The sequence below is a fragment of the Hoplias malabaricus genome, chromosome 15, assembly GCF_029633855.1.
Source record: "Hoplias malabaricus isolate fHopMal1 chromosome 15, fHopMal1.hap1, whole genome shotgun sequence".
Taxonomy (NCBI): Eukaryota; Metazoa; Chordata; class Actinopteri; order Characiformes; family Erythrinidae; genus Hoplias; species Hoplias malabaricus.
This window is the reverse complement of record NC_089814.1, coordinates 19,498,513-19,524,003: the sequence shown is the minus strand read 5'-3', so window position 1 is coordinate 19,524,003 and position 25,491 is coordinate 19,498,513. Positions and strand designations below refer to the sequence as shown.

The 25,491-nt window shown below is 39.3% G+C and overlaps 1 protein-coding gene across 3 annotated transcripts in view; it reads left to right on the top strand.

The window, feature by feature from the left end:
• The first annotated feature begins 489 nt into the window (after positions 1-489).
• ddx10 (DEAD (Asp-Glu-Ala-Asp) box polypeptide 10) overlaps positions 490-25,491 on the top strand; it is a 33,348-nt gene continuing 8,346 nt past the window's right edge. For all 3 annotated transcript variants that reach the window (XM_066645733.1, XM_066645735.1, XM_066645734.1), the window contains exons 1-16: positions 490-787; positions 1,810-1,870; positions 2,009-2,139; positions 2,432-2,590; positions 2,708-2,828; positions 3,704-3,893; positions 4,093-4,219; positions 4,762-4,924; positions 5,289-5,373; positions 11,116-11,217; positions 12,915-13,002; positions 13,321-13,409; positions 15,404-15,785; positions 18,194-18,301; positions 18,998-19,159; positions 21,419-21,475. In XM_066645733.1, coding sequence (XP_066501830.1) covers positions 611-787; positions 1,810-1,870; positions 2,009-2,139; positions 2,432-2,590; positions 2,708-2,828; positions 3,704-3,893; positions 4,093-4,219; positions 4,762-4,924; positions 5,289-5,373; positions 11,116-11,217; positions 12,915-13,002; positions 13,321-13,409; positions 15,404-15,785; positions 18,194-18,301; positions 18,998-19,159; positions 21,419-21,475 — 2,202 coding nt within the window. In that variant the 5' untranslated portion in view covers positions 490-610. The remainder of the gene's footprint in view (positions 788-1,809; positions 1,871-2,008; positions 2,140-2,431; positions 2,591-2,707; positions 2,829-3,703; positions 3,894-4,092; positions 4,220-4,761; positions 4,925-5,288; positions 5,374-11,115; positions 11,218-12,914; positions 13,003-13,320; positions 13,410-15,403; positions 15,786-18,193; positions 18,302-18,997; positions 19,160-21,418; positions 21,476-25,491) is intronic.

The window sequence follows — 25,491 nt, the reverse complement described above, 5'->3', positions numbered from 1 at the left end:
TTGAATTGGGACAGGACCTTTGAAAGCCATCCATACCGCATTGGGGTGGTTGCAGACAAGCACCTTAGGACATGAATGGTCCAGCGTTTGCTGTTTCAGTTAAAACCACTTTAAAAATCCCCCTTCTGCAGCATCATCAGAAGATTGGCTTCCTTATGTCTCCTAAGTGTCCCTTAAGTTCTTAGATGGTAATTCATCACTTTATCTATTATGTTACTACTTGAGTATCTAAAGTAAAAGTGTTTATCCATCTTTTTATTTCTTGTCCTTTTGTTTCTTTTTTCCTATAATTTTAATGGAATTTCCTTGCATTTGAGTGAGAGGACAGTTGTTACGCTTGACATTGGATATGGCCAACTAATCTTCAGCTGCTTCAGAGCGTCACATTTTGTTTTGTGATTTCTGAAGATATATATATATCAAATATGTGCATATAAAGGTTGTGAAATGGTAAACAGTATGTGTCACTGTTCCACTCCGGCCCAGTAGGGGGCGCTAAGCTGAGCGCTGAGTGATGTCCATTCGTTCCGAAGCTAAAGAGGAAGACTGTTCTCCACATGGGCTCAGACCTGTTTGAGTGATATTGTGCTTTAAACTAATTACGAAGAAAATGAGGATTAAAATGGGGAAAGAGAAGAGACAGACGAACGACGACCCCGTCAAGAACTTCGAGAAGTGGAAAAAGAGGTATGACAAAACCAAGAAACATGCCAAAAAGCCCCCGAAGAAACGCGACTGGGAGGTAGAGAAGGATATCATCCAGAAACTGGTGTCCAAATACAGAGAGGTGAGGACATTACAACTGAACACATTACAGTGATCTAGTGCTGATATATACCTATGATATTATATATAATGCTAGGAAACCAACGTAAACCAGTTGGCCACAAAACAAGTAAATCAGTATACGCTGTGCTTTGGATACTGGCCCAAACCAGCATTAACCAACTTAGATGCTGTTTTTTAGCAGGATGATGACTTGCTATGAAAAGTTACCCTCAGAGTATCAAGAAGAAACCTTGAGGCTAATCAAGGTCCAATAGGGGCACCCCTCCACTTCTGGTCGACAACAAATAAATAAATGACCGTTAATGACTCATTATACATTAATTACATTCATTATAGCATTATAATGAATGTACAGTAGTCTGTTGTGTTCTGAGGGTGTTAATAGCTATGTTCACGGATAACATTCCCTAGTTGTAGCATATAAGCAAACAGCAGAGTTCCTAAAACAGAACTCTGTGGTACACCACATATACTTTAAGTACTGATGTTTCTCTTTGGCATTTGCTAACTTATGGAGGTTGGTCTGATGTAATCTAACAAGGCTAACATTGCTCCTTTAACCCCTGTTTGTTTAACCCGTTTAGTAATGTGTTGTGATCAAATTCTGCACTCAGGTTAAGTAAAACCAAAAGGGGACATCATAGGAAATAAGTTTGTTTACAATTTTCTCTAGTGCTGTATCTGGTGAGGCCTACATTTTTCATGTGAGATGTCAATGTAAAAGCAAACTTAAAATCTTTAATGAAGAAATACCTTTACAGTTGTTACCTCCCTTAATCTATTGCTGAATAATTGTAAATAATCCTATCAAGATGTTACTTATTTATTTCACGTATTGCTTTGAAATCACAGCACTCAATGTGTTATTATTGCACTTGTACATTATGGATTACTGCAGCATTTACTGTTACTCTCTTACTATGTTTTCTCAGTCGTCTCTCTAATGCTAGTTGATAAGCTGGCTAGTAGCATATCCTCTACTCCAGGGGTGTCTGACATCTGGAATTAATTTCTTTATAGATAAATCCTAAAGAAGTTGTGAGTTTCTCAGACTTTCCACTTTCTAAGAAAACACTGAGAGGTATTGTACTGTCTTTTTAAATATTGTACATGCAATACAAATATCACAAACGGAATATACATTTAATAAGGGGACACACTCTTTGACTAATATGAGAGCTGAAAATCAGGTTATGTATGTGTGTTCTGTTTTCTTCAGGACTGATGCAGGCTCAGTACCGGCAACCTACAGAGATCCAGAAACAGACCATTGGCTTTGCTTTGCAGGGAAAAGATGTTCTGGGTGCTGCAAAAACCGGGTCTGGAAAGACTCTGGCTTTCCTTATTCCTGTAAGTCATCACCAGGTTAAATAAGAGCAGCATGTTAGTCACGTCCAGTGTGTCATACTATGGACTCGACCTGAAAATGAAGCAGTAGAATGTTAAGAGTGCAGTTTTCAAACACAGACCTGCAGTTTTTCCTTTTACGATGTAAGTGGGGAAACTACACTCAGTAACCAAGAGCTTATGCGTTACATTCAAACAACATGGACCAAAGAGTAACAATCAAACTTTCACGCCACAGTTTTGATAAGAACGAGCTATGTGCTTCAGTGTCTAAACCTCTGTTCTGTTGTCCTAGGTCTTGGAGTGTTTATACCGTCAGCAGTGGACAGCGATGGACGGCCTTGGTGCTCTGATTATCTCTCCTACACGAGAGCTGGCATACCAGACATTTGAGGTTCTAAGAAAAGTGGGCAAGAACCATGACTTTTCAGCTGGTCTAGTAATTGGTGGAAAGGTGTGGTTGTTTTCACTCTTCCCTTTTTTTTAGCGTTGGCTGTTAATGCATTTTCCCAATGTAAGTTGGACTTATTGAAGTTATTGCTAGTGTGACTTGTCTTGTGCCTGATTCTAGGACCTGAAGGATGAGACAAGTAAGATCCACCGCACAAATATCATCATCTGCACGCCAGGGCGTCTGCTGCAGCACATGGACGAGAACTCCACCTTCCATTCCTCGGACCTGCACATGCTTGGTAAGCTTTGTTCTGTTTGGCTTCAGCAACTCACTTGTTTATATCAAAAGTACTATTCAGATGGGATTTGTTTTGCTTAGGAACATGAGGCAATGTTGTTCTTCTTATTGGTGTCTGAAATTTCCATGTAATCATTTTTACTGACTGACAGCTACAGGTTCAGTTGGGATTCTGGCAGATGTTATTTCTCAAGTACAACTTTATATAAATAATTAAGTGTGAATTTACATGTCATCTCATCTGTGTGAGAAGATATTCAGAAAGGGGATGGCACTTTTCTTCTGATGTTTGAAGTGGGGGTAAATCTGAATGACTTGTTGAGACCTGTGTTTTCTAAAACAATAATTGACTTTTGGATTTGGATTTACAAATGTATGTCTACAAGCACTGGAATAGTGCAGGTTTTATAACATTGTCCGTCAAGTAGGCTGATCTTGAGGAAGCTTTGTTTTCTTAAGACCCTGATAAACTGTTATGCCCTCTCTTAAATCACGTGCACTTGTCTTAACATTTAAATCACAGCAAGTTGTTTGATTTTTATGTAGCAATGTTGACAGGTGACTGTAAATTCCCAAGCCTTTAGTAACACACACAGAAGTAAGACTGTGAGTCTCATATTGGGCACTCTGAACATCTTATTTATGTTTGTTTTTTTTTTGGGTGCTACGGCAGTGTGTAAATCAAGTCGGGTGTATTCAGCGATGTGTGTAAGGTATTCCAGAATGGAAAGCCCAACTCTGAACATAGAGAGTTCAGTCATCTTACTTTAAGTTTTCATATGAACAGATCAGTTTATTTGTTTCTATTTGGATAGAATTACACTGATGCCTTCTGTGAAACATATTCTCTGTAAATCTGTTGTCTCCATTGTGCAGTGTTGGATGAAGCAGATAGAATCTTGGATATGGGTTTTGCTGACACACTCAATGCCATCGTTGAGAACCTTCCCAAAACAAGACAGACACTGCTCTTCTCTGCCACACAAACCAAGTCTGTCAAAGACCTAGCCAGACTGAGTCTGAAAGACCCAGAGTATGTGTGGGTTCATGAGCAAGCCAAGTTCAGGTAGGAGCTCCAAACTACTGCTCACTTCATCTATTGCTCTTCCTTCTGGAGACTAGGTTTCAGATTTGCCATAAATCCAAATTTGAATGTGTAGGATGCCCTGGTGTATGATTTTATCATCTGATCTGAATAAAATGAAGAGAAAATCTGTAGTTCTCTTTGGTTTGAAATTGCTCTTTTGTTGTGTTGATGTTCTCAGTACACCTGCAACTCTAGAGCAGAACTATGTGGTGTGTGAGCTTCATCAGAAAGTCAACATGCTTTTCTCATTTCTGAGGAGTCACCTGCAGAAAAAGATCATTGTCTTTTTCGCTTGCTGCAAAGAGGTAGATATCACCGTATCTCTGGCTTTTTCTGTGAGGATTTTTGATATGGTATGTCTTATTTACCTTGTTGATTGTGTGTGAGAGGGAGAGAGAGAGACACGTGCACACACACAAGTATCATATTGCTTTTCAATCAATATATTACCTTTTTAGAGTCTTAAATAACATTAATGTGTTAATGTAACTGAGAGAGAGTGAAGATGACAATATATCTTGATTATTAAAAATCATATCCTAGCTTACAAACATTAGCTTTGCTCATATTTCAGTTCATAGGTAGAGAGCATTTTACCTAGGAATGACAGAGCGGGGAGGCATTTTATGTTTGCATTGCCCTCAGTCAGGAACAACCCTGAAATCTCCTTTACCTTATATTCTGTACTTTTGCGTGGTCTCTTTTTGACAGGAGAACAAGCACAAGCAGGTGTCATTATTTTCCTCTGTCTACTGTTATCACATACGTTGTGTTGGTGTTTGGATTCAATTCTGCTTTGAGACATCTGTTGTAAATTCTATTTTGTGTGTGTGTGTGTGGTGTACAGGTGCAGTATATGTTCCGTGTGTTCTGTAGACTAAGGCCGGGCATCTCTGTGCTGGCACTGCATGGAAAGCAGCAGCAGATGAAGAGGGTGGAGGTCTATAATGACTTTGTCCACAAGAAGTCAGCTGTGCTCTTTGCTACAGATATCGCTGCACGAGGCCTTGGTGTGTAAAGCTCAGTCATCCAATTTTTTTTTTTTTTTTTGACCATTTAATTTGTTTAATTCCTGTGTAAATCGGGACATTTATATTCAAAAGTAAATTTTATGAATACATTCTCATGGCTAAGATGAGGGATTAACTCCCTAGGGGGTCCCTTGGGGTCCTAGGCTGTATGAACATTTAAATGGGAATTCTTCATTCAGAATTGTATGCAGCCTGGTACCAGGCTTGGTCTATATCAAGGAAACAAGCTTTTAATATGTTTGCTGTAATCCAGAGCTTTTTCACATCGCACTGGAATTGAATGTTGACAGATTCATGAAGAGCTGATAAGCTGTTATTCAGTGTTTACTGCTTGTGTTTGTAGATTTTCCTGCTGTTAACTGGGTGCTGCAGTACGACTGTCCAGAGGATGCTAACACGTATATCCACCGAGTGGGAAGAACTGCAAGGTACTGTATATATAGTTTATACATGGTTAATAAGAGATCTTGAGTGTTCCAGTAGATGGCAGTGTACTTCAATTCTTCACAATCTCAGTCCAGTGTTTGATGCTTGTCTGAGATGATTTGGTTTACTGAAACACAGCTACTGACAATAATGACTCACTTCTGCAGATGCTGTACATTTAGTCTTTCAGATGAAACGCTGCTGTTTAATTTGCAGTTTGATAAGCCTTTAAAACAGAATCTCTCCCCTTTTTATATGTTTACGTCAATCTAATACCATTTTACAATTATTTTTCATTATTATGACTTTGCAAAAGTTTTGTGCACATGACACAATGAGGTTTATTTGAGCAGTAACAGTCTATTGGCTAAAGAAATCAAAACTCAAACCAAAACATCTTATTAAAATAAAACAATATAATTACAGTAAGTATTGATATTCTGTATGTGAATGTTTGGTTTAACCCTTTCTGGATCTTCATTGCTGTACAGTATTTTTTAATGTTATCATACAATTCCATGTTTTTTTCTGATTATTCAGCACTTAATTACGTTAAATCAAATGTGCTGTTGATTTAACCAATCCATATGATCAAGGAGAACATCTGGGAACCAATTTTGCACTTCACACTAGCTCACAACTTTTAATTTGTATTTATTATTGTAATTTTATACAAGTAACACGCTTATGAAGAAAAAATGATTTTTAATAATAATAATAATAATCTTAGATACCTAAAGACATTTTCACAGTACTGTATTTAACACAGATGTATCATGTATGGAAACAGGGATCCTTTAAAATTCTTGTCCTTTAAAAATTCTTAGAACTTAATGTCAGTCAGTAATTCACATCACTGTGGTGGGGTTAGGCCCTGGAGTTTAATTTCTATCAGGACTGCTTTATTCCACAATTTCAACTATAGTTTGAGGCATAGTTATAGGGCATAGTTTGAGCATATTGTTTTTGTTGGATCCTTGTTGCATGATGCACACTCCACTCTCAACTCGGACAGACACAAACATCTCTGTAAGAGTTTTCTGGACTCAGATTAGAATCAAGTATGCCAAATCATCCAAGCCATTAGGCTCCACTCCCACACCATCCCACTACCCACATGCAGTAATTAAGTCATCTCCCGACCCGTCCTCACAGAAGACTGGGGTTCAATTCCCAACTCAAACAGGAACAGCAGTCTACACCAATAAAAGTGCTTGGGCAGGAATCCCAGTGCTGCATGATTAAAACTGTAAGCTGCCCTAGATAAGAGCACCTGCCAAAGGCCATAAATGTAAATGTTAACTAGTGTTCTGAAGTTCTTATCAAATGCCTCTTTGCTGCATTTTTTGAAACATTTGCTTAAGGCTAGACATAGCAGTACTCTTGTTTTGCTTAAGTTTTACTACTTATCTCTCTCTCTCTCCCAAAATGTTTGGGAACCTTCCAAGACTTCTTGGCAGAAGTTGATGTGAGTAAATCTGAAACAAGCATTTATGCTTTTCTTGGTCAATGGTTTCCTTCTTGGTACTCATCCATTAAGCCCATGTTTGGCCAAAATTGCCCTTCAGTTCTTTGGATGCTTTTTTAAATGCTTTGTGACTTCTTGGCTGGTTTTCCACTGTATCCTTGGAGACATTTGACAGGCCAGTCACTCCTGAGAAGATGCACTGCTGTTCTATTTGCTCTCCATTTTGAGATTGTGGCTCTCACTCTGGATTCAATGGAGTCCCAGAGCCTCGAAAATGGAATAGAGATGTAACGCTTTCCAGTCAGCTCTTTTAAACTTCTGTTTTAGTACTTTAATAAAGCTCAATCCTCTTAAAACTTAAAATGTAGTTGTCACGGACATAATAAATGCTACAGTACAGGTTCTTTTTTTTTTATTATTCACCAAGGTACAGTGTGTAAATGTACCCTTGGAGGTCCAATCTGATCTTTAAGGCCCAATTTTCAACCTTAATGAGTTTTAAGTACATTTGACTTTCCCGAAGGAAGTGTTCTTATTTTTTAATTTTGAAAAATGAATTACAGTGCAATATAGTAGTTATATCCCCTGTCTTAAGGTAGAGGAGGATTAAAGGGATATTTACTAACTCAGTGGTCTGTAGATGAGGCTGTTATGTGGCACTTGTATGAACTAATAACAGATATATGTATTGACCAATATGGAAAGTATGTAAAGATTCACAAAATAAAAAAGAATGTTAACATTCATTCATGCAAGAAATGTTTGGTCCTTTCTTGACCATGTAGCAACTGTTCTGCTGCAAAATGGGTCTGATTACATGTCATGTGTAGAATTTTATGAAAATCATTATTGTTAGCTTGTCTTGAATTAGTTATTTTTGTCAAGAAAGGGCATAACATCTCTTGCTGAGCTGCATATTCATTGAAGCAAGCATTTACTAAGTATGACCTCTTACCCTTCTCTCTGAGTGAGAGGCTGAGAGTTGGCATGTGTTTATTGCCTGTGGCCAAAGCTCTTACTGGGTTGTGGAATAAAAGCAGATTATCTGAGCTGTCTGTCTGTGTGTGGAGCCTGACTGAGCTTGTTCAGGGCCTCTGGCTGAAAGCAAGTCTACTGAAAACTAAAACATGGCAAACACACCTGCCAGTTGTTGGGCTGTGTGTGGCTCTGAGTCCATGAGTTCTGTGTGGGGCTGAGGGTTGCAGTGAGAAGTGTCTGTGGCTATGAATCCTGATTTTGACTCTGTTTGTGAAAGTCCTGAGCTGTGTGTGTTTTGTGGCTGTGAGTCATGTGGGTGTGTGTGTCTCGATGGCTGCGAGTCCTGTGTGTGTCCGTCCTGTGGCAGGGCTGGTGGGTGTCAGTAATCTGTGTCAGCTTCCACAGTAATCAACATTCTGCATTCAGTACCTTTCCACACCAGCACCTCCACTCTCACTCATGGGCTTTAATAAGCCTCTTGGATAAGACCAGCCAAGCCTTACAACAGCTCAGAATGCTTGTTTTTTTTTAAGTCCTACTTTTAGAATGGGGTGTAATAGCACATTTAGCCTCAAAGTGCTTGGTGTGTGCTTCTACTTATTCATTTTTTTATTTTTTTATTAATATGTATGAGACTGTTAAACATTTGATTAGCTTTCCACGTCTTTACTGGTACAGGAACCTGTCCATCAACTAGTCATATTCGTGTGTTTCTTTGTTTTCAGATTATTTTTCACACCAGAATTCTGAGAAAAATGTAGTCATTGCCGGTTCCACTCAACAGCTAGGACTCTCCCAGTCACAAGAGGCATCGTGCTATTATGCCCCTTTCACACATGCATGCTAATCCAGAAATGTTCTGGAGTTTACCCAGAGGAGCTGTATGTGTGAATGTGACATTCGTTGTGGACTTTATCCTGGTAGCACCCTAGTAAAGATGTTGCAAGTGCTTCATTCCCCGCTGTGAGAGCGCACCTGATGCAGAAAATCTTCCACTGTGAACCGCATGTGTGAGAGACCACTCTGGGACACCTCTGGACCCAATACTCAGAGATTTCTCTAGAAATTTTCCTGAGTTTGTGTGAAAGAGGCATTGGAGAGTGAAAACAGCACAAGCTTTCCCTAAAACTTGTAAAACCAGCCACTGTTTCTTTGTGTATTGCAGCTGATATAGTGTCTCTGAACAGCTCAGCATGCACAAGGGGAAGTATAGATTTGTTTTGTTTTGTTGTTAATGGACACCAATATTGGCTAACATTCTGCTTAGAGATGGGGACAGGGAGGGCCACAGTGGAGGGCCTTCAGACTTTGGATATCAGTGGCACTATTTGGGATCAAACCTCTAATCTCCTGATAAAGCCAATAAAAAAACATGAAGTCAAGCAAGTGATTTAGGCAAAACCAATCAGGCATTCAACCATGCTTGTGATACATTTCCTCCTTAAAACTATTTGTGATTTTCTCTGAGCTAGCTAAGAATTTTCACTAGATGTTACGTGGGAAGGGTGGGGGTGAGTGAGCATAACGTTATTGATTAACATTTTACACCAAGCACTGGTACACACCGAAGTAATCAATACAGACAGGCAAATGGCATTACATTTTGAAGGAGTATTACAGTTTAATGCTGTAATATAATAAAGACTGGTTGATGTGGTCAGGGACATGAATTAACATAGACGTCTATGTCTATAGTTCTGCAAGTGAAAATTTGGTCCTTGTCACTAAGGTCTGCAAAGATTTCTCCCTGGGGAAGCTTCTCTGACCCAGTCCAAATTGAAATTTCTTACTTGTTATTATATTTCAGAGAGCATGTTATCCCTGCTGGTTCAACTGCTGTTGCTGGGTGATATGGAGATCTGCTGTCCTTTTTGCTTGTGCTAAACGGGCATGTGTTCAGGTGTAACCCTATAAACCAAATCACTATGATACGTGATCTTTAGAGGTGGCTCTAAATGAAGAGAAATACCAAATCAAACTTCATTCCTTTTGGGCCAAGAGTTCTGAGTTCTCTACTGAACTGTGAACAAAGTGGAAGTATTTCCATGCATTTGTCCAACCATTACAAAATTGTTGCTATCATCATGAAAACACAGGAGAAAATCTCAAGGCTACTTTATTGCTAAAATGAAGCAATGCCAGGTATGATTTGTATGTTACTTGAAGTAAAACAGCATTTTTGTTCCATTTCATAGATGTAGTGTATTCTTCCTGTCAAATGCTCATTAATTATAATAAATATGCAGAAAATATCTGTTCAGCAGCAAAACACATTTACACAATTTTATGACCAATTTTATGAATCAAAAATGTAATTTAAGTTTTCCAAAAGCCTTTGTGTGCAAAATGTGTTGGCTCAGTTGTCGACAGATTTTGTGAGACAGGTTCAGAGGAAGGTGATGATGATACAGAGGAGTGTGGGAATATGTTGAATGACCTCATACCTCAAGCCAAGGTTCAGACAGTAACAGAAACAACTTTAGTTTCTTTAAATATGGAAACATGGCTGTGCAGATCAACATTAAAGAGCCTTTGTGGTTTTGGTGTTTTTATTACCACCAGCATATGTAATGTAATAAGATCAGATGGAAGAACAGAGTACTAGTGGGTTAAGGACCTCTGGAGCAGTGTTTCTCATCGGCTCAGTGTTTTTCCTGATATGTTTTGAAGAATAGAGACATTTGATATCAATTGTTTAATTAAAATTAATCAAAAATAAGAGGAATTCTTTTAACTGATGCAGTGGGCTAAATGAAGGACCAGTTAAAGAAAAAAATATTGGTAAATGCCTTATATGAATAAATTATATGATCCAAATTTTATAAATTAACAATATTTAGATTTTAGTTAAAAAGCCACATAATGTGATTTTTCAAAAAATTCAGTTTTGTTGTGTGTCAGGCTTTAAAGGGTTAAAATATCAGTTTGCTCCAGACAGTGTAGACTTGACTAAAGCCATGAACTGCTCCAGGTCTGAAAAGCAAAGAAAATGTAACATGGATAAATTAATTTGCAGTTATAATAATTCATATAAAGATTTGTAGAAATGATTCCAAGAAGGTTAATTGTAAACTCTGAAAGCTGCATTAGTGCCACAATTCTGTATGTGATATACCTTTTAAAAAAAGTGTGAGATGAAAATGTGTGAATAAATCTGTACATGAACAGTTTTGAAGTGAAAGTCCTGAATAGTTTCGCTTGTTGTCAATTCTAAGGCTTTGATTTTAAGCAAGGCAATTAAATGGGGAAACTGGACTGGATAAGAGTTTTAATGATGTGCCCTACTCTTTGTCTGCAGGTATAAGGAGGGAGGGGAGGCCCTACTTATCCTGTTGCCATCAGAAGAGAAGGGGATGATCGCCCAGCTTCAGGAGAAAAAAGTCCCGGTTAACAAAATACAGTGAGTCAGTCTTCTTAATTTATTTTTTATTATTCCCCCCGCCCCCTTCCTCTCTTCTTCTTATGTCCTACAGACGGTGCACTAAGACTTCAGGTGGTATGTGTTTGGCTTTACACATGAATGCATATTTGCTGGTTTATCAGCAGGCACCAGTAGTAGTGCTCCAGTGTGAGGAATGAATACGGCTCTATGAAGCCATACAGACTCTGAATAGAGAGTGGATGCTTTAATGCAGAGCCAGTGCAGACTTGACTCTGCTGCTCCATATGTATGGGTAGTGGATCAATAAAATTATAATGCATATGGAACTAGGAAAAATAATTCAAACAAGACAAAATATATATTTATATGTAGTCCATCGATTGCTCTGCATACACTGTTATCCCCTTTTTCCAAGCAGAGCCGGTATTATATGGGACACACATCATTCTGAGCACTGCAGTAACATGGTAATGATGTTAGTTTGTGTTTGATGTTAGGTCTGTTAGTTTTGCTTTCTTCGTGGTTGGAAAGAAAACCTGCACCCACACTGCCTTCCATGGATCTGGTTTGACACCCCTGATGTAAACCTTGTAGAATGTTGATTTGCCAAAGAGACATGTCACAGTGATATGCAGACCTCCAGCACAAGCTAGCCTTCTGTAAAATGTCCAAGCTACAGCAGAGATCACATTTTTTATTCGGCTCTGAACAGCAGCTTGTGAAATGGCACCTTGGTTCTTTGAAGAGGTTCAAAGGCTCCAAGGACAAAAACACTACCAATCTCTCTGAACTTATGTGCTGAACTATGTTCAGTCCCAAAATATGACGTTTAACATCAATGCTACTTGTGGTTTCCAAAGCCTGTGGTTCCAGTTAGAGATGTAGTTTTGCAAACCAGAAGTCTTTGAAGTCGAAAACCCATCAAGTACCAGGGACCAAAAAGTTAGTAGAGCCAAGTAGAGTTGAGTAGAGTAGGTACCATAGTGATGAAATGCCGTAGGTCCACCTTAAAGGTATAAAGTCAGTAGCTCTTCTTTTGGTGCACATGGGACACTTTTTTGGCTATGTATTTTTGGTTGATGGGCTAAAGTCCATCAAACACCATTGCTGCGTCTAATCCTTAGATACAGGCTTTCCTCAGTGGGGTGGTAGGTCTTTCAACATTGCTGCCCTCACTTTGGAACTCCTTACCATCCTTCATCCACTCTTCCTCCTCTCTTTCCATCTTTAAAACTCAGCTCAAATCCTATCTTTTCTCAAAACAGTTCGTCGGAATTTTATTTCCCAACCCCCTCTTTTCTTCTCTCTAAATCTCTTATCATTGTAAAGCGTCCTTGGGTATGTGAAATACAGAGCTTATGAACAAACCAGAGAGAACAGCAGAATCCCCGGAATCATTGATGTTGCCTTTAATACACTTTAACAAATGATCAGTGGCTGTATAGAAAATGGGATTACACCATTCCTTCAACACAGAAAACTGGGGTTCAGCTCCCAGCTCAGTTGGGGACCCCATATTACACCAGTACAAATCCTCAGTCTTAACACTACAGTCACCTACTCTTGTAACATGATAAAAATGGTGAGTTCTTCTGGATAAACATGTCTGCCAAATGCTCTGTATGTAAATAAAACTGGTTTACTGGTAACACTGAGTAAAGTTGCTGAGGAGTGCCTGCTGTGAAACAGCTCATCCGATTTGTGTGTTTTTGCAGGGTGAACCCAGAGAAGCTGGTTTCTGTACAGCAGAAGCTGGAGGCCTTCCTGGCCCAAGAGAAGGAGCAGAAGGAGAGAGCTCAGAGAGTGAGTGCCAGTTTTTGTCCCACTCTTATTCTGCTCTAACTGAATTCACTTCTACACATTTATGCAAGATTTATGGCATCATTGTTTGTAAAAGAAGCCAGAACAGTTGTGTTTTGAATGTCATCAGGGGGCTGGAGCATTTTGCTAATTATCTCGATTTCAGACAGTGCCAATGTGTGAAGTGTGATGAAGTGAAATCATGGCTGCTTCTCATTTTGTTCTTTGTTGTTTTTTTTTTTTTTTTCCGTTAGTGCCATTATTTGCATACGCTACCCTCGGACATCTCTCACTGCTTCTGTCTTTTTTCCTCCACCACAGTGTTTCGTGTCTTACCTTCGCTCCATCTATCTGATGAAGAACAAAGATGTTTTTGATGTGTTCAAGCTCAACCTCCCAGAATATGCCACGTGGGTAGAATCTTTTAAATAAGGATGCAATATTTCCCTAGAAATTCTTTCTTTCTTTAGATGTAGTGTCACTGTGAAACAAGATTATGTATTTTACGTATTTCGATATCTATTTAAAATGTATAATACATGTATATATTTACTTATACGTCTGCCAGCTGGATCATTGGCTTATTACTTATTGTTCTGTAATGAGATTGAAACCTAGTAAATTCATCAGATTTACAATACTAAGCTTTCATTTTTTTCCCAGCAAGTGTTTTTTAATTGCAAAGTGGATTGTAGTTTGGATGTCATTTATATCTTGCATGCATTGACGGACTTAAGCTTGTTTCTGTAGAGAAACCAATATACTTATTCATGTGGTAACAAAACAAATACTTCAATTGACCAGAGGTGAATCTGCCTTGTTGCTCAGAAAAAAAACCTTGTATCTAGAAACTTTATAAGAGAAGGGAAAAATAAATCTTAAAATTCCTGATCCTGTTGAACAACCAGACTATCAGTTGCCATTTTGGCACAGCTGGTCACATCTTCCATTTCTTCCTTGATCTTGCCAGCCATCTACATGTAGAAATGCCCCAGGTAGATGTGACCTGGTGCTATTCCTTCCTGCATGAACTTTCATGTGGTTTATCTTCAGGCTGACTGCTGAGCTTCTGGTTTTCAACCTCACACATCATGGTCTGTAGCTGATGTGTGCTCTCTGCAGTAAGCCAGACATGATCTGAATCAAACCATGAATCAGAGGTGGGTCAATGGCCCATTTGATGTGTCTGATGACCCTGAAGAGCTTCATAGAGATGTTGTTTTCTTGCTTGACATCCTTCTCAACTGGGACTCTTTTGGATGATGATGTCAAAGCATCATTGGTAGTGCTCTTTGAGTTTGCTCCCTGAGGAGGTCCAGGTTATTTATCACAACTTCTTGCTTGTTGAGGGACTGCAGCACGTTTCTCTCATTGCTGTTTAAGGCCTTTTCAACCATGAGGCACAGAGGCAGCTTGTATTTGTATTTCTATCTATCTATTGTTACACTTATATAGCACCTTTCTAGATACCCAAGGACGCTTTACAATCCACACTGCTCAGAACTCTCAATCCACACACACTGGCGAGAAGCGGCAGCCAAACGCGCACAGCGTACTCTCGACCAGGAACGACCGTCCACCTGGAGGACTGCATCAGGCACTAGGGTTTCACCCAGGACAGAGCGCCAATCCATATCTGGGCTCACACTCATTCACTCACACATACAGACATTCATTCACATACACACTCATTCACTCACACAGCAGGACAGTTACTTGGATCCAGGTCCAGCTCTTCTCCATATTCTTCTAGAGCAGGCTGTTCCAGATGTCAAGCCTCACCTGCTCTGCCATGCTGACCAAACATTCTTCTCTCTAATTACTTTCACCTAGTTCATAACTTCCCAAGTAACACTGATCTCTCCACCCTTTCCAAACCATCACGTTTAGGTCTCCAATCACGATGGCGAAAGTGGCTTTTGATGCTAGGGCTTGTTCCAGTAGAGCTAGATCTCTCACTTCATTCAATGTTTTTACCACTTGTAGGACCACGAACATGGACGATCTTCAGGGAGGCCATCTATGTTTAGATGGCCTCTGACCTCTAGTTGCTCTATAAGTAATTAATTATAGGCCCACATCTCGTAAGGCAGTCCATCAGTAGGCCCAGTAGTCCAATATATTTTAGCTTGTTAAGATCTGCTAGGGTGTACGTGTACCCAGTTATCATAGCTGCAAGACAGCCAGTGCCACTGCTGTGCCACACAAGTCTAGACTTTACTGGACATAAATATAATATGATTTTCTGTAATCAAACTGGACCATTCTGATTGTAACATGAATAGCAAATGGTATTTTCAAATGTATTTCAAAAGTTTAGAATGTAAATAATGAATTTACTGTTACTTTTTCATATGACAGAGATGATACATAGAGACCTATAAACAGATGTTTGCTGTTGCAGGTCTCTAGGATTAGCTGTAGCTCCTCGTGTACGCTTCCTGAACAAAGCACAGAAGCAAAGAGAGGCAGGTGCAGAGGAGGGAGATTCTGATGAGGAACTCCAGAGCTTCAAGGCCCAGCTCAGAGGACACCACATACCCAGCACACACAGCTCTCATTCTGAGGTGGACAAGGGGGAAAAGGACAGTGATGAAGAACAGGAGGAGGACGATGATGATGAAGAAGAGCAGGAGGAAGACCATAATGATGATGATGAAAAAGCCATGAAACCTGGAACTCTGTTCTGTGCTGAGGAGGAAGATGATGACCTGAGGGATATGGACCTCCTGACAGTTAAACAGAGAGATGTGTTTAATGTCTGTGAAGATAAACTGGAGGAACAGGTGAATAACACTTCTCTTCACTCATTTTCCTTCTTTCTGACAACACTGTGCAGTTAGAAGTGGTCTGTAGAATTTTGTCAAATTTTGGAATAATGGATGTATGACAAGATTCTTGTCCAAACTCACACTGCGTCTCTCTTCTGGCATTTAGTATAGTATAAACCATAGTGACAAAGACAATATACTCACATAATATACACTCTCAGAAAAACTCACTGTGGCAGTACTTTATGCTGTCACTGTGGTGGTACACTCATATTCAGTACCGATAGTAAGTGAACATAATTGTACCATATTCAATAATTGTAGATTTCAAAACTGTGTTGGTTTCAACTTGGGGAAATATATAATGTTCTTTTATTTTACACAATACTATATTGAAAGCAATCAAATATTCACCTCCATCTGGAGAATAAAATGTAATTTATCTTTAGAGAAGAAAACTGCACATTAAAACCACTGTTGTACCTTTTTAAAGAGGTTTTAAACTTATGTGAATGTAATGTATTTGTACACTACTTTTGAGTGTATTGCAATACCCATTTTTGGAATAATTTGGGACATTACATAAGATGAAATCAAAAAGAATCTATTATTTATTGATTCCCTTGAACCTTTATTTATTAACAGTATTTTTCCAAAGTTTTCAGTGACCAAATTGAATGTATATTGAAAATACTGTATAAAAATATCACAATATGTAATAACATGACATAATATAATCAGGTAACTGCCAGACATAAAATATAGTAATTTAGCTTAGCGTAGTATTTTAGTTACATACAATGTACAAACATATTAGCCTCGAGGGAGTTTTTCCTTGCTCACATTGGGCTTTGATTTAAGTGATCTGTTCTTATACTAATTACGTAAAAATGTCAGTTTACATGGTCAGTTGTAAAAAGCGCAATATAAATACATTCTCACTGATAGATTGACTGATTGAGAGTATAGCATTATATTATAGTAACACAATGACCCATAGTAGTACAAGTGTACATTACAGTAGCACATATAATAGGCTGTGGTAACATATAAAATAGTACCACACAACCCTATTGTGTAATACAGAAATATTCTAATAATGAACCTCTAAAGAAGTCAAATGAATGCCTTCCATTTTTAGTGTTTTTAAATAGATTGGCTGTGATGCCTTTGTCATTGTTGTCATGGAAATTGTTTTACAAGCTCTGTGATTGGGCAGCAAGAAATTAAAGAAGACCATACAAGACAGCTTGAGAAGAGAACCCCCCCCCTCGCCCCCACCTTGAATAAATTGAGTTACTGTTTTTGGAGATTGATGATAGTGTTCTGTAAGAAAATCTTGCAGCTGTTTTGGAGCCTGTGTGGTCTGTGTGTTATTTTTGGCAGACTCTCTAGACATGGAAAATTATGTAAAACACCCCTCTGTTTGCTGCCAGCACGGGGAGAGCTAGTCCTCCTCAGCTTTTGAAGATCAGGAGTGAATCAACACTATGAATCAGAAATTGCTGAGGTGTGGTAGTGAGTCATGCCAAATCAAAAAAAGCGTAAAAAACACTGTCCTTTGTTTAGATTTTGTGGCTGATAGCGGCTCCTGCTCTGTGTACATTCTGTGTAATGGAAGTGTATGGGTAGTGTATTGTTTTGGTACTGAGCATTGATTCCTGAAAGTTGCCTGCCGGTAATAATAATAAGCCTGAAGCTGCACACATAGCAAGGAGCTGCTGCAGAACTATTGACTTTATAAATACAATTCTTTTGTTTTTAGTCTTGAATATAAAATTACCTTTGCTTGTTTTATTCTCCATATTACAGCTGAATGTGCAATTATAGCTTTATTGAGTTAGTTTTGTGAAGGAACCAACCAAGCTCTCATGATGAAAACCTACACCAGAAATTTGAGGACAGCTGTTCTCCCAATGTTTTTTCTGAAATGAATGTGTTTAATTAAGGTGTCCTCCTTCTCTGCATTGGCAGCTGCTAATACTATAGGTAGGTTTTACACTAAATGTTGGAATCTGATTTGATTTCAGCCAAAAGTTAATCAGTGGGGTCAGACACCGGTGTTGTATAATTTAATTCTGTTTGACTAACACTAGTCCGACTCATCCTAAAGAGATTGATTGGAACAGAAACAGTCCAGAAAATGCAGTTCTACTACTCCACTGCCGGTCTTTATACTGATAGCCAGTTCTCAACATTGAGCATGGTGGCCTTAGGCACATGTTCCTCTGAGCTGCTCCTCAGAAACTCAGTTCATTCAGATCCATGCATATCTGTAGATTCTTTGGTCGTTTGTGTCCAAAAAGGGTGCGCTTCAAAGTAGTTGAATGAATTAATAAGAACGGTAATGTGCAGTTTACCTCCCCATTCCATCCAGTGCATTGGGTTTTAACATGAGTATGCTTTATTTTCCTGCTCTATAGTGTGTATCATCCAAGGACAAAAAAGACTCCAAATTTAAGGAGGCAAAGAAAATGCAGAAGAGGAACTTCAAGGTGAACACCAAGAAGATCTTCACAGATGATGGAGAGGTTTGTAATGCTTCTGAAGTGCGACAGTTTTACCACGGTTGTACAGAATGAAGCTTCACATTTTAAAGCCTTCTTGGACAATAAATGCCCCTAAGTGCCTGCTTACTACAATGAGCAGTGAGCCTCCATGTCTTTTCCGAGTTATTACATGTAATTTGAGATTTCATCTAGTTGAAAATCAGACGGAAAAGGTTTTTCCCAGAAATGATATTCTCTGAAAGTACATATTTGATTATTAATGTATTTAAAAATATATATTTAAATCAATGTTTTACCTCAAAACTATTGTAAAACAATGTCACCTGCAGTAGTCAGCATATTTACACCAATTTTATGGAAAAGGTTACTTTATTGCATTTTCACATACCTGGTTCCTATCCCCACCATTGTCAACAATTCCATTTCTCTAGAATGGAACGTCTCAACCAATTAATTTTACAGATATTCTGCCAGAATTCACTTTTTAATTCAGGAATTGCAAGAGATAAAAAAAAAAAAGTCTTCTGAAGAACTAACACTTCTGATGCTGTTTACTGATCATATCTTAAATTTGTCATAGGCTTACAAGGCCTCCCCTAGGCCTGTTCATATGAGGGTTTTCTATGCAATGATACTGCAACGCCAGGGTTTTCTTCCTGAATACTTTGATATAAAACATCTTGGCCCTAAAAACTCTTAACTCTGGGATTGCCGCAGGTAGTGCAGCAGTGGCCTCCTCAGCAGAGGGCCGTGATCCAGCATGACGAAGAGGAGGAGACGTCAGGCATTAACGTGGAAGCAGCCAGGGAGCGTCTACGCAAGGAGGACGAAGCATTTGATAAGAAAGAGTACAGCCGGAGGATTAAAGAGAAACACCGGGTAAGAGTTGCTGCTTTTCTGGTTTGCACAAATACAGTTCTCCATCTAGACTCCCATGCCTTTTAGTAAGCAATTTAAGGGATGGGTGAGATTCCATTACCTTCTGTAAAGGCTCTGTAACTCTTCTGTGCATGAGAAGTTTCACACAGCCTAAAAACATCTCCCTTAATAGGGGCATTATTATAAAACACTGCTTATAAAACGCCTACAGATTAATTATATTAGTTAATAAAACTAACCATTAGATCAGAAATTGACAACCATCTAACTCTATCAATACTATTGTCTGCTTTGGAACAGACTCCCCAGGACCTCCACTCATTACACTAGGCCTCAGTTTGGTTCAGCCATTGTGTAATGTGAAAGGAGCCCCTGGTGCGTGGCTATCACAGGTTGAGGCAGATGGGAATAGCTGAGATGCCTGTGTAGGGTGCATGGCTTTGAGCCCCAGGCTCTGTACAGAGAGGGGAACAGTGCTTTTGAGTTATTACTGCAGAGCCACCTTCATGAGGAGCTCCTAAATGAATGCTCTCCAGTGAGTTCATGCAGTCCATGCTGTTCAAAAGGAAAAACATTTTTCAGCACGAGTGGTAAAGTCTAGATATTGAGAGGAGCATTTGTGTTCTGTCGACCACACAGTTCACGTTTTGTTATTATTGATCTCTGCCAGAGCTCTTCAGGGAAAAGGCATAAAACAATGTCTGATATAATTAGAATAAAAGAGCAGATGAGTGGAGAATTCAACAGTCTAATTTGTCATACCCCTCCTTCAGTCCTGAAAAATACACAAAGGTCTTTCGGTCTAATAAGCCAATCTAACTGTTGGAGATGAGGTAACTGTAGAGAATGGATGAACCTTTAGCTTTCATCCCACTTCTATCACTCCCCTTCATAATGTGAAGAATGGGACTGAAAATAGCTTCCCTGTATGGAGTCACAGGTGCCTCTCCTCCCAGGCAATTAAAATTCTCTTAAACTTGCATGGATATCGTGACTGATGCAAATCTAAGTTCTCTTCTTTAACAAGGTCTTTTTGCTCCATATGCTTCCTCGCGACGGCTGGAATAAGCATTCAGTTTTTCAGGACCATTGCTGTGAAAAGCGTGGATGTCCAAATCTCATTTAATATGTATTTTCGTGCTGCCGTTGACACTGTGAAACAGCAACCCAATAATCAATCAGCAGCGTGAGCGCATACACATTAATCATTTCAAGTAGAGTAGACGGGTCTCTCTTTCTCTCTCTCTTTCTCTTCTCTCTCTCTTTCTCTCTTTCTCTTTCTCTCTCTCTCTTTCTCTCTCTCTCTCTTTCTCTCTCTCTCTCTTTCTCTCTCTCTCTCTCTCTTTCTCTCTCTCTCTTCTCTCTCTCTCTCTCTCTTTCCCTCTCTGACATAGGATTGTATTTTACACAGTCACAGTAAAGCAGCCAAAGAAAATCAACAATATTTCCAAATACCTGATTCAAATTAGACTTGGATCTAGTATCATATATTAAAAAACATTAATTGTGTGTGCCAAAAAAGGGCAGTATAGGGCCTTTGTCTTAATTTTTTTTTTTTTTTTTTCCCTTATTTTCTTTCTTTCCTGTCTTTCAACAGCCAGGACTAGGGCTGTGCAATTAATTGAAAAACTAGTTAAAATTGACATTCAGAACTTCTAACTGCATGATTAAAAATAGACATGATTACATTTAGTTAGAAGTAATGTGGGTTTATGTACTTTTCCCTTAAAACCACACTGCCGCACAAGTAGTCACATGATTCTGCCAAAATGGAAGCAACATGGAGGAGAACCTGCACAAAGAGGCCAATGGAGCAACTCGTGCAGCTTGTACCAAAGAAAACCGCTGTTTTTCTGTGTTATATAAGTAGCATGATAGTTCTTGGCTACTTGGCTTTTCCACTCTTGTTTTGCCTCTTCCATTCTGTTTAATCCCTGTACAGCCCTTTCTTTAGTTCTTTTAGAAGTTTTAGTTTTCCTTTGTTCATTCCCTTTTCTGTGAAGGACATGTCCAGTCTTCATCAGTCAAACTGTGCCCTGGCTGCCCTCTCTCCTTCAGTTTTTATCACTCCCTCCCTTGCTCTTGTATTCATCTTTTCCCATCTCCTCTTTTACCTCAGCCGTTCTCCTCTTCGCTCTTTTAGCTGACTGATGATATGATTGCTTTCCAATCAGGCTCTGATTACATTAGGACACTAGGATGCAGGTTTTGGCGTGTGCTGTGGTGCAGTTTATCATTCTGTGTTTTTGTTCTCAACAGGAGAAGAGGCTGAAGGAGAAGGCTGAACGAAGAGAAGCCAGCAAAAGAACAAAAGAGGTGAGTCTGAGCCCAACATGTCATTACTTAGCATCAGGAGTGAGCTTTGATTCAGAGTGTACTGTCATTATGATTTAAAGATATTTCTCTTCGCTCTGTAGTCATACTCTAAATTGCCAATTTCATTACGTTAGATGGGATCAGTTTAAATGGAGTGGATCTGACTTTTTTTTTTTATTTTCAGTTAAATATATGTAGTGTTTAAAATCTGTTTGTTGTACTGCACCTGCACTTTCTGGCCAAATGTTGGTAGATATTTCTCATCTAATGTTTCTTCTGAAATCAAGTATTTCAATGGGGGTTGGTCCATAACTGGTTCAGTCCAGTTACAATTTCTGCTTTTCCAAGACATCTTTACACTAGATGCTGGAATGTGTCTGTGTGGTATTAATTGCAGTCAGTCATTACTGGATTGATGAGGTCACCCTGAATGGATGTACCTTAAGTTAGTTCAAGCCACTGATTATAAATGGTCTCAGAGCTTTTACACAGTAAAAAGTACAAAATAATTGAAAACTTCACTTTCCAGTGCTAAATTATATTATGTCTGTTTTCTGCTGTTTTCTGGCAGTCCAATTTAAAAAACATTGTGTGGAACCTGACATGAGGCATGCAGGCTGCCCATGAGGGAAGTGTGTGTGCACATGTCAAGGTAGTGGAGAAGGATTGGCTGTGGATTGCCTGTGGTCATTACATAGGACAGTTTACAGTTTTGCACAGGCACATGTCATATGTCCTGTTGCTGGCCTCACATGGAGACGCCTCTGTCCGCGTCCATATGGAAATGAGGCTGGTCAGTCATTTGTCTTCTGATCAATGCTGAGGCATGTCCAAGGATCTTTCACTATTCATCACTCCCCCGCAAACACTGAATTCCCCCGGCCCCAGTGCTCGTCTTAGTCCAGCACCATATTGTCACTCACCCTTCTCCCGCAGTCACTCTACTGGACTGCAGCACTCATACAGACAGTCATTAAGCCTAGTCATGAACCCACTGAAACTGGATTAGCTAGTGGTGTCAGATTGCATCAGTACACTGTGAGGCATTGATCTGAAGTTGAATCAGCTTTGTCAGTATTGGTGTGTTAGAATCAGTGACAGATTTGCATGATATTCAATAAAGAGCTTATTTTTAGATGGAGAATCAAGCTTAACAAAAAGAAGAAATAAAAACTGTTTTAATTGTCATTGTTTCTCTTTGTGTAAAGCCAAGGTTGGAAAATAGCTGTCCCCAAGGTGGGGCTGGAAGATGGGTGATGCCATCAGTTGTCCATTTTGGTGCAGGTAGTCAACAAACTTGGGAAACTCGCCAGCCATAAATGGTTTTTAAAAACCCTTCAGCTAAAAATATATACCATCTACTTCAACCTCTCGTCTGACTGCATACCAGATTGCTTCACAATTATGTACCATTTTATAATCAGCCTAGGCTTTTTTTTTTTTTTTTTAAATAAAAAAAAAAAGCATGTGATTCTGTCTGTTGAGGGTCTGCTATACTGCTGCACTACAGACAAACTGGTCAAGGACGTGTATTTGAGTATCTGAGTACATCATATTTAAGCTTGCCGCAAATTTTTGCTCACAAAATGTATTCACTCCAGATGTTTATGGTAAAAATCGCAGTGAATTCCATTAAAATAACTTGGATTATCTTCTAGAACATGTCTTCTAACCTAGACCTTTCAATCTGGGTTCCAATCCAAAATTTTAAAATTGTTGACACTACACCTGCAACTGATAATGCACTTAACTGGCCAGGTATAGTGTCATACCTGCTGGCCATTGTAAAGTCCAGACCTGGAGCTGGTTTTGAAGAAATCTGTTCTAGAAAAAGTCACCAATCCAACTACCAACATTTGTTTTTTGGACCGTGGGAGGAAACTGGAGCATCCGGAGGAAACCCATGCAGACACGGGAGAACACACCAAACTCACAGACAGTCACCCGGAGTGGGACTGGAACCCACAACCTCCAGGACCCTGGAGCTGTGTCACTGTGACACTAGTTGTTGCACCACCACTGTTGCACTGTTCTAGAAATTTCACTGCCCAAAGTCTTGTGTGAATGTGGGTTAAATCAGGAGCCACTAATTATGTGGTAATAAACATAAAATGTGTAAAATATATATAAATATTTTTTGTAACCTGAATCAGGGTAATAGATATGTTTAGTTAGTTTTACAGTCATGTCTGCTGTGTTTGCAGTGTCACATGCTGTTTGAATAGTTTCTCCTGCATGCAGTACTCATCAGTTTGAACATTGTAAGCATCAGCCTATCGCTTTTGTTAGGTGACCAGACTAGAACAGTGTGTGGTGAGAAAAGCTTATCTATCCATCAGAGAAAAATGAAACGTGTTGCCTGCCATAATTAGTTCCTCCTGTCACACATTCTCATGCATTCAGTGTATTTTCTTATCTCAGAAGTAATTGTGCCAAAGTGTGATGCAAGTAAGCTGAACTCGAATATGAAGAAATTCAAGATTCCACGATACGCTGGATTGTTCCCTCAGGAATCGCAATCAAATCTTCATGAGGCTCGAGATTTGCTCCTGGTGAACTAGGTCAGGACTCATCCAGGACCTTGTGAGGAGCTGTACATAAAAGTATAAGTTGGCAGTTAACTTTTCTAATCGGTGCAGGTGCCCCTGCTGCACGGTGCTGATGTTGTGACTATAAGATCACAAACTGCTGGAGTTGAGTAAACTGTAATTCGGAGATTTGTTTTGGTAAGTTTGAGTATTATGCTGCCCGCCGGAGTTGAGCCACACTAACTGCGGAATATCCATCTTAAAATATTGATGTTCACCATTCCATGTTTCGAGTGTCACATGGCACTGATGATGTTGTAAAATATAAAATGGTTACAGCATTTGTTCAATTATTCATGCTCAGAGGCCTTAGCTGCTGCTTGTGTGGAGCGATTGCTTTTGGGCTCAATCATGTGTGCGTGATGGCATTTATACACCAGAACTGATGAGACATGCTTCAAGGCCTTTGCGGAACAGATGATATGAATTTCAAATAGTTGCGAGCTGCAATCGTTTAAGGAAATGATTTGCCCCTCTACCTCCGTGGAGGTGCTGCTGAGAAGGTGCAGGTTTGGAAAGGGTGTGATTGATGGGTTATTTAAAGCAGGGAATGAAAGCGATCAATGTACGTGAGTGTTTTGACTGGAGAGAGAGGGGAGAGAGAGATGCCTAAACCCAGTTAAAGTGATGGTGGCAGAGGAAAAATGACACAGCATCCTAACCAGCTGCATTCTAATCAGCTTTTACTGATATATATCTTGTCATTTGTATCTGGAATATATTGCAAAGTTGTAAGTCACATTGATACACCCTTGTTTTTTCCATGCTGTCCTCTTTTTGTCTTCTCTTTTTTCCCCCATCATCCCTCTCCCTCTCTCCTTCACCCACCCTTACTTTCTCTCATTTCCTTTCTCCTCCTCCTCCTCCTCCTCCTTCACTCGCTCGCTCTGTTCTCTCTCCCTCTCTGTCTCTCATCCTTGTAAATCATCTAAGGCATGAGAGTGGAGTTGGCTTTATTCCGCACACGTGGACGTGAGTTTTCAAGCCACAAGTCTGTCAGCAGAATTTCAAATGATTTTCCCACAAAACAAGCTTGTTATAGCACCAGGGACAGCGTTTTTGCCCCCTTCCGATCCCAATCTGCCCCTCATTTACTGTAAAAAAATAAAATAAATAATAAATAATAATAATAATATATAAATAATCCCCCAAATATATCAGTGTAAATTCTACCCACCGTGGATATTTCGTCAGCATTTTTACTTATTTCACATGTTTTCTCTCATTGTAGCTGATTGTCATAAATATAAAACTGAAGACTCATACTGTGCATGTATTTGCATGCTCTGAAAAGGAGGCTGTGTCTTTGTGGAAACTAGAATTAGAGCAGTCCGTGGCTTAAGTTAGCAACACAAATCTGGGTCAAGTTACTGGTTGACTTCTAAAATATTCCTGGGCTTTTGCCAGCTACTAAAAAGGCTCTTATCA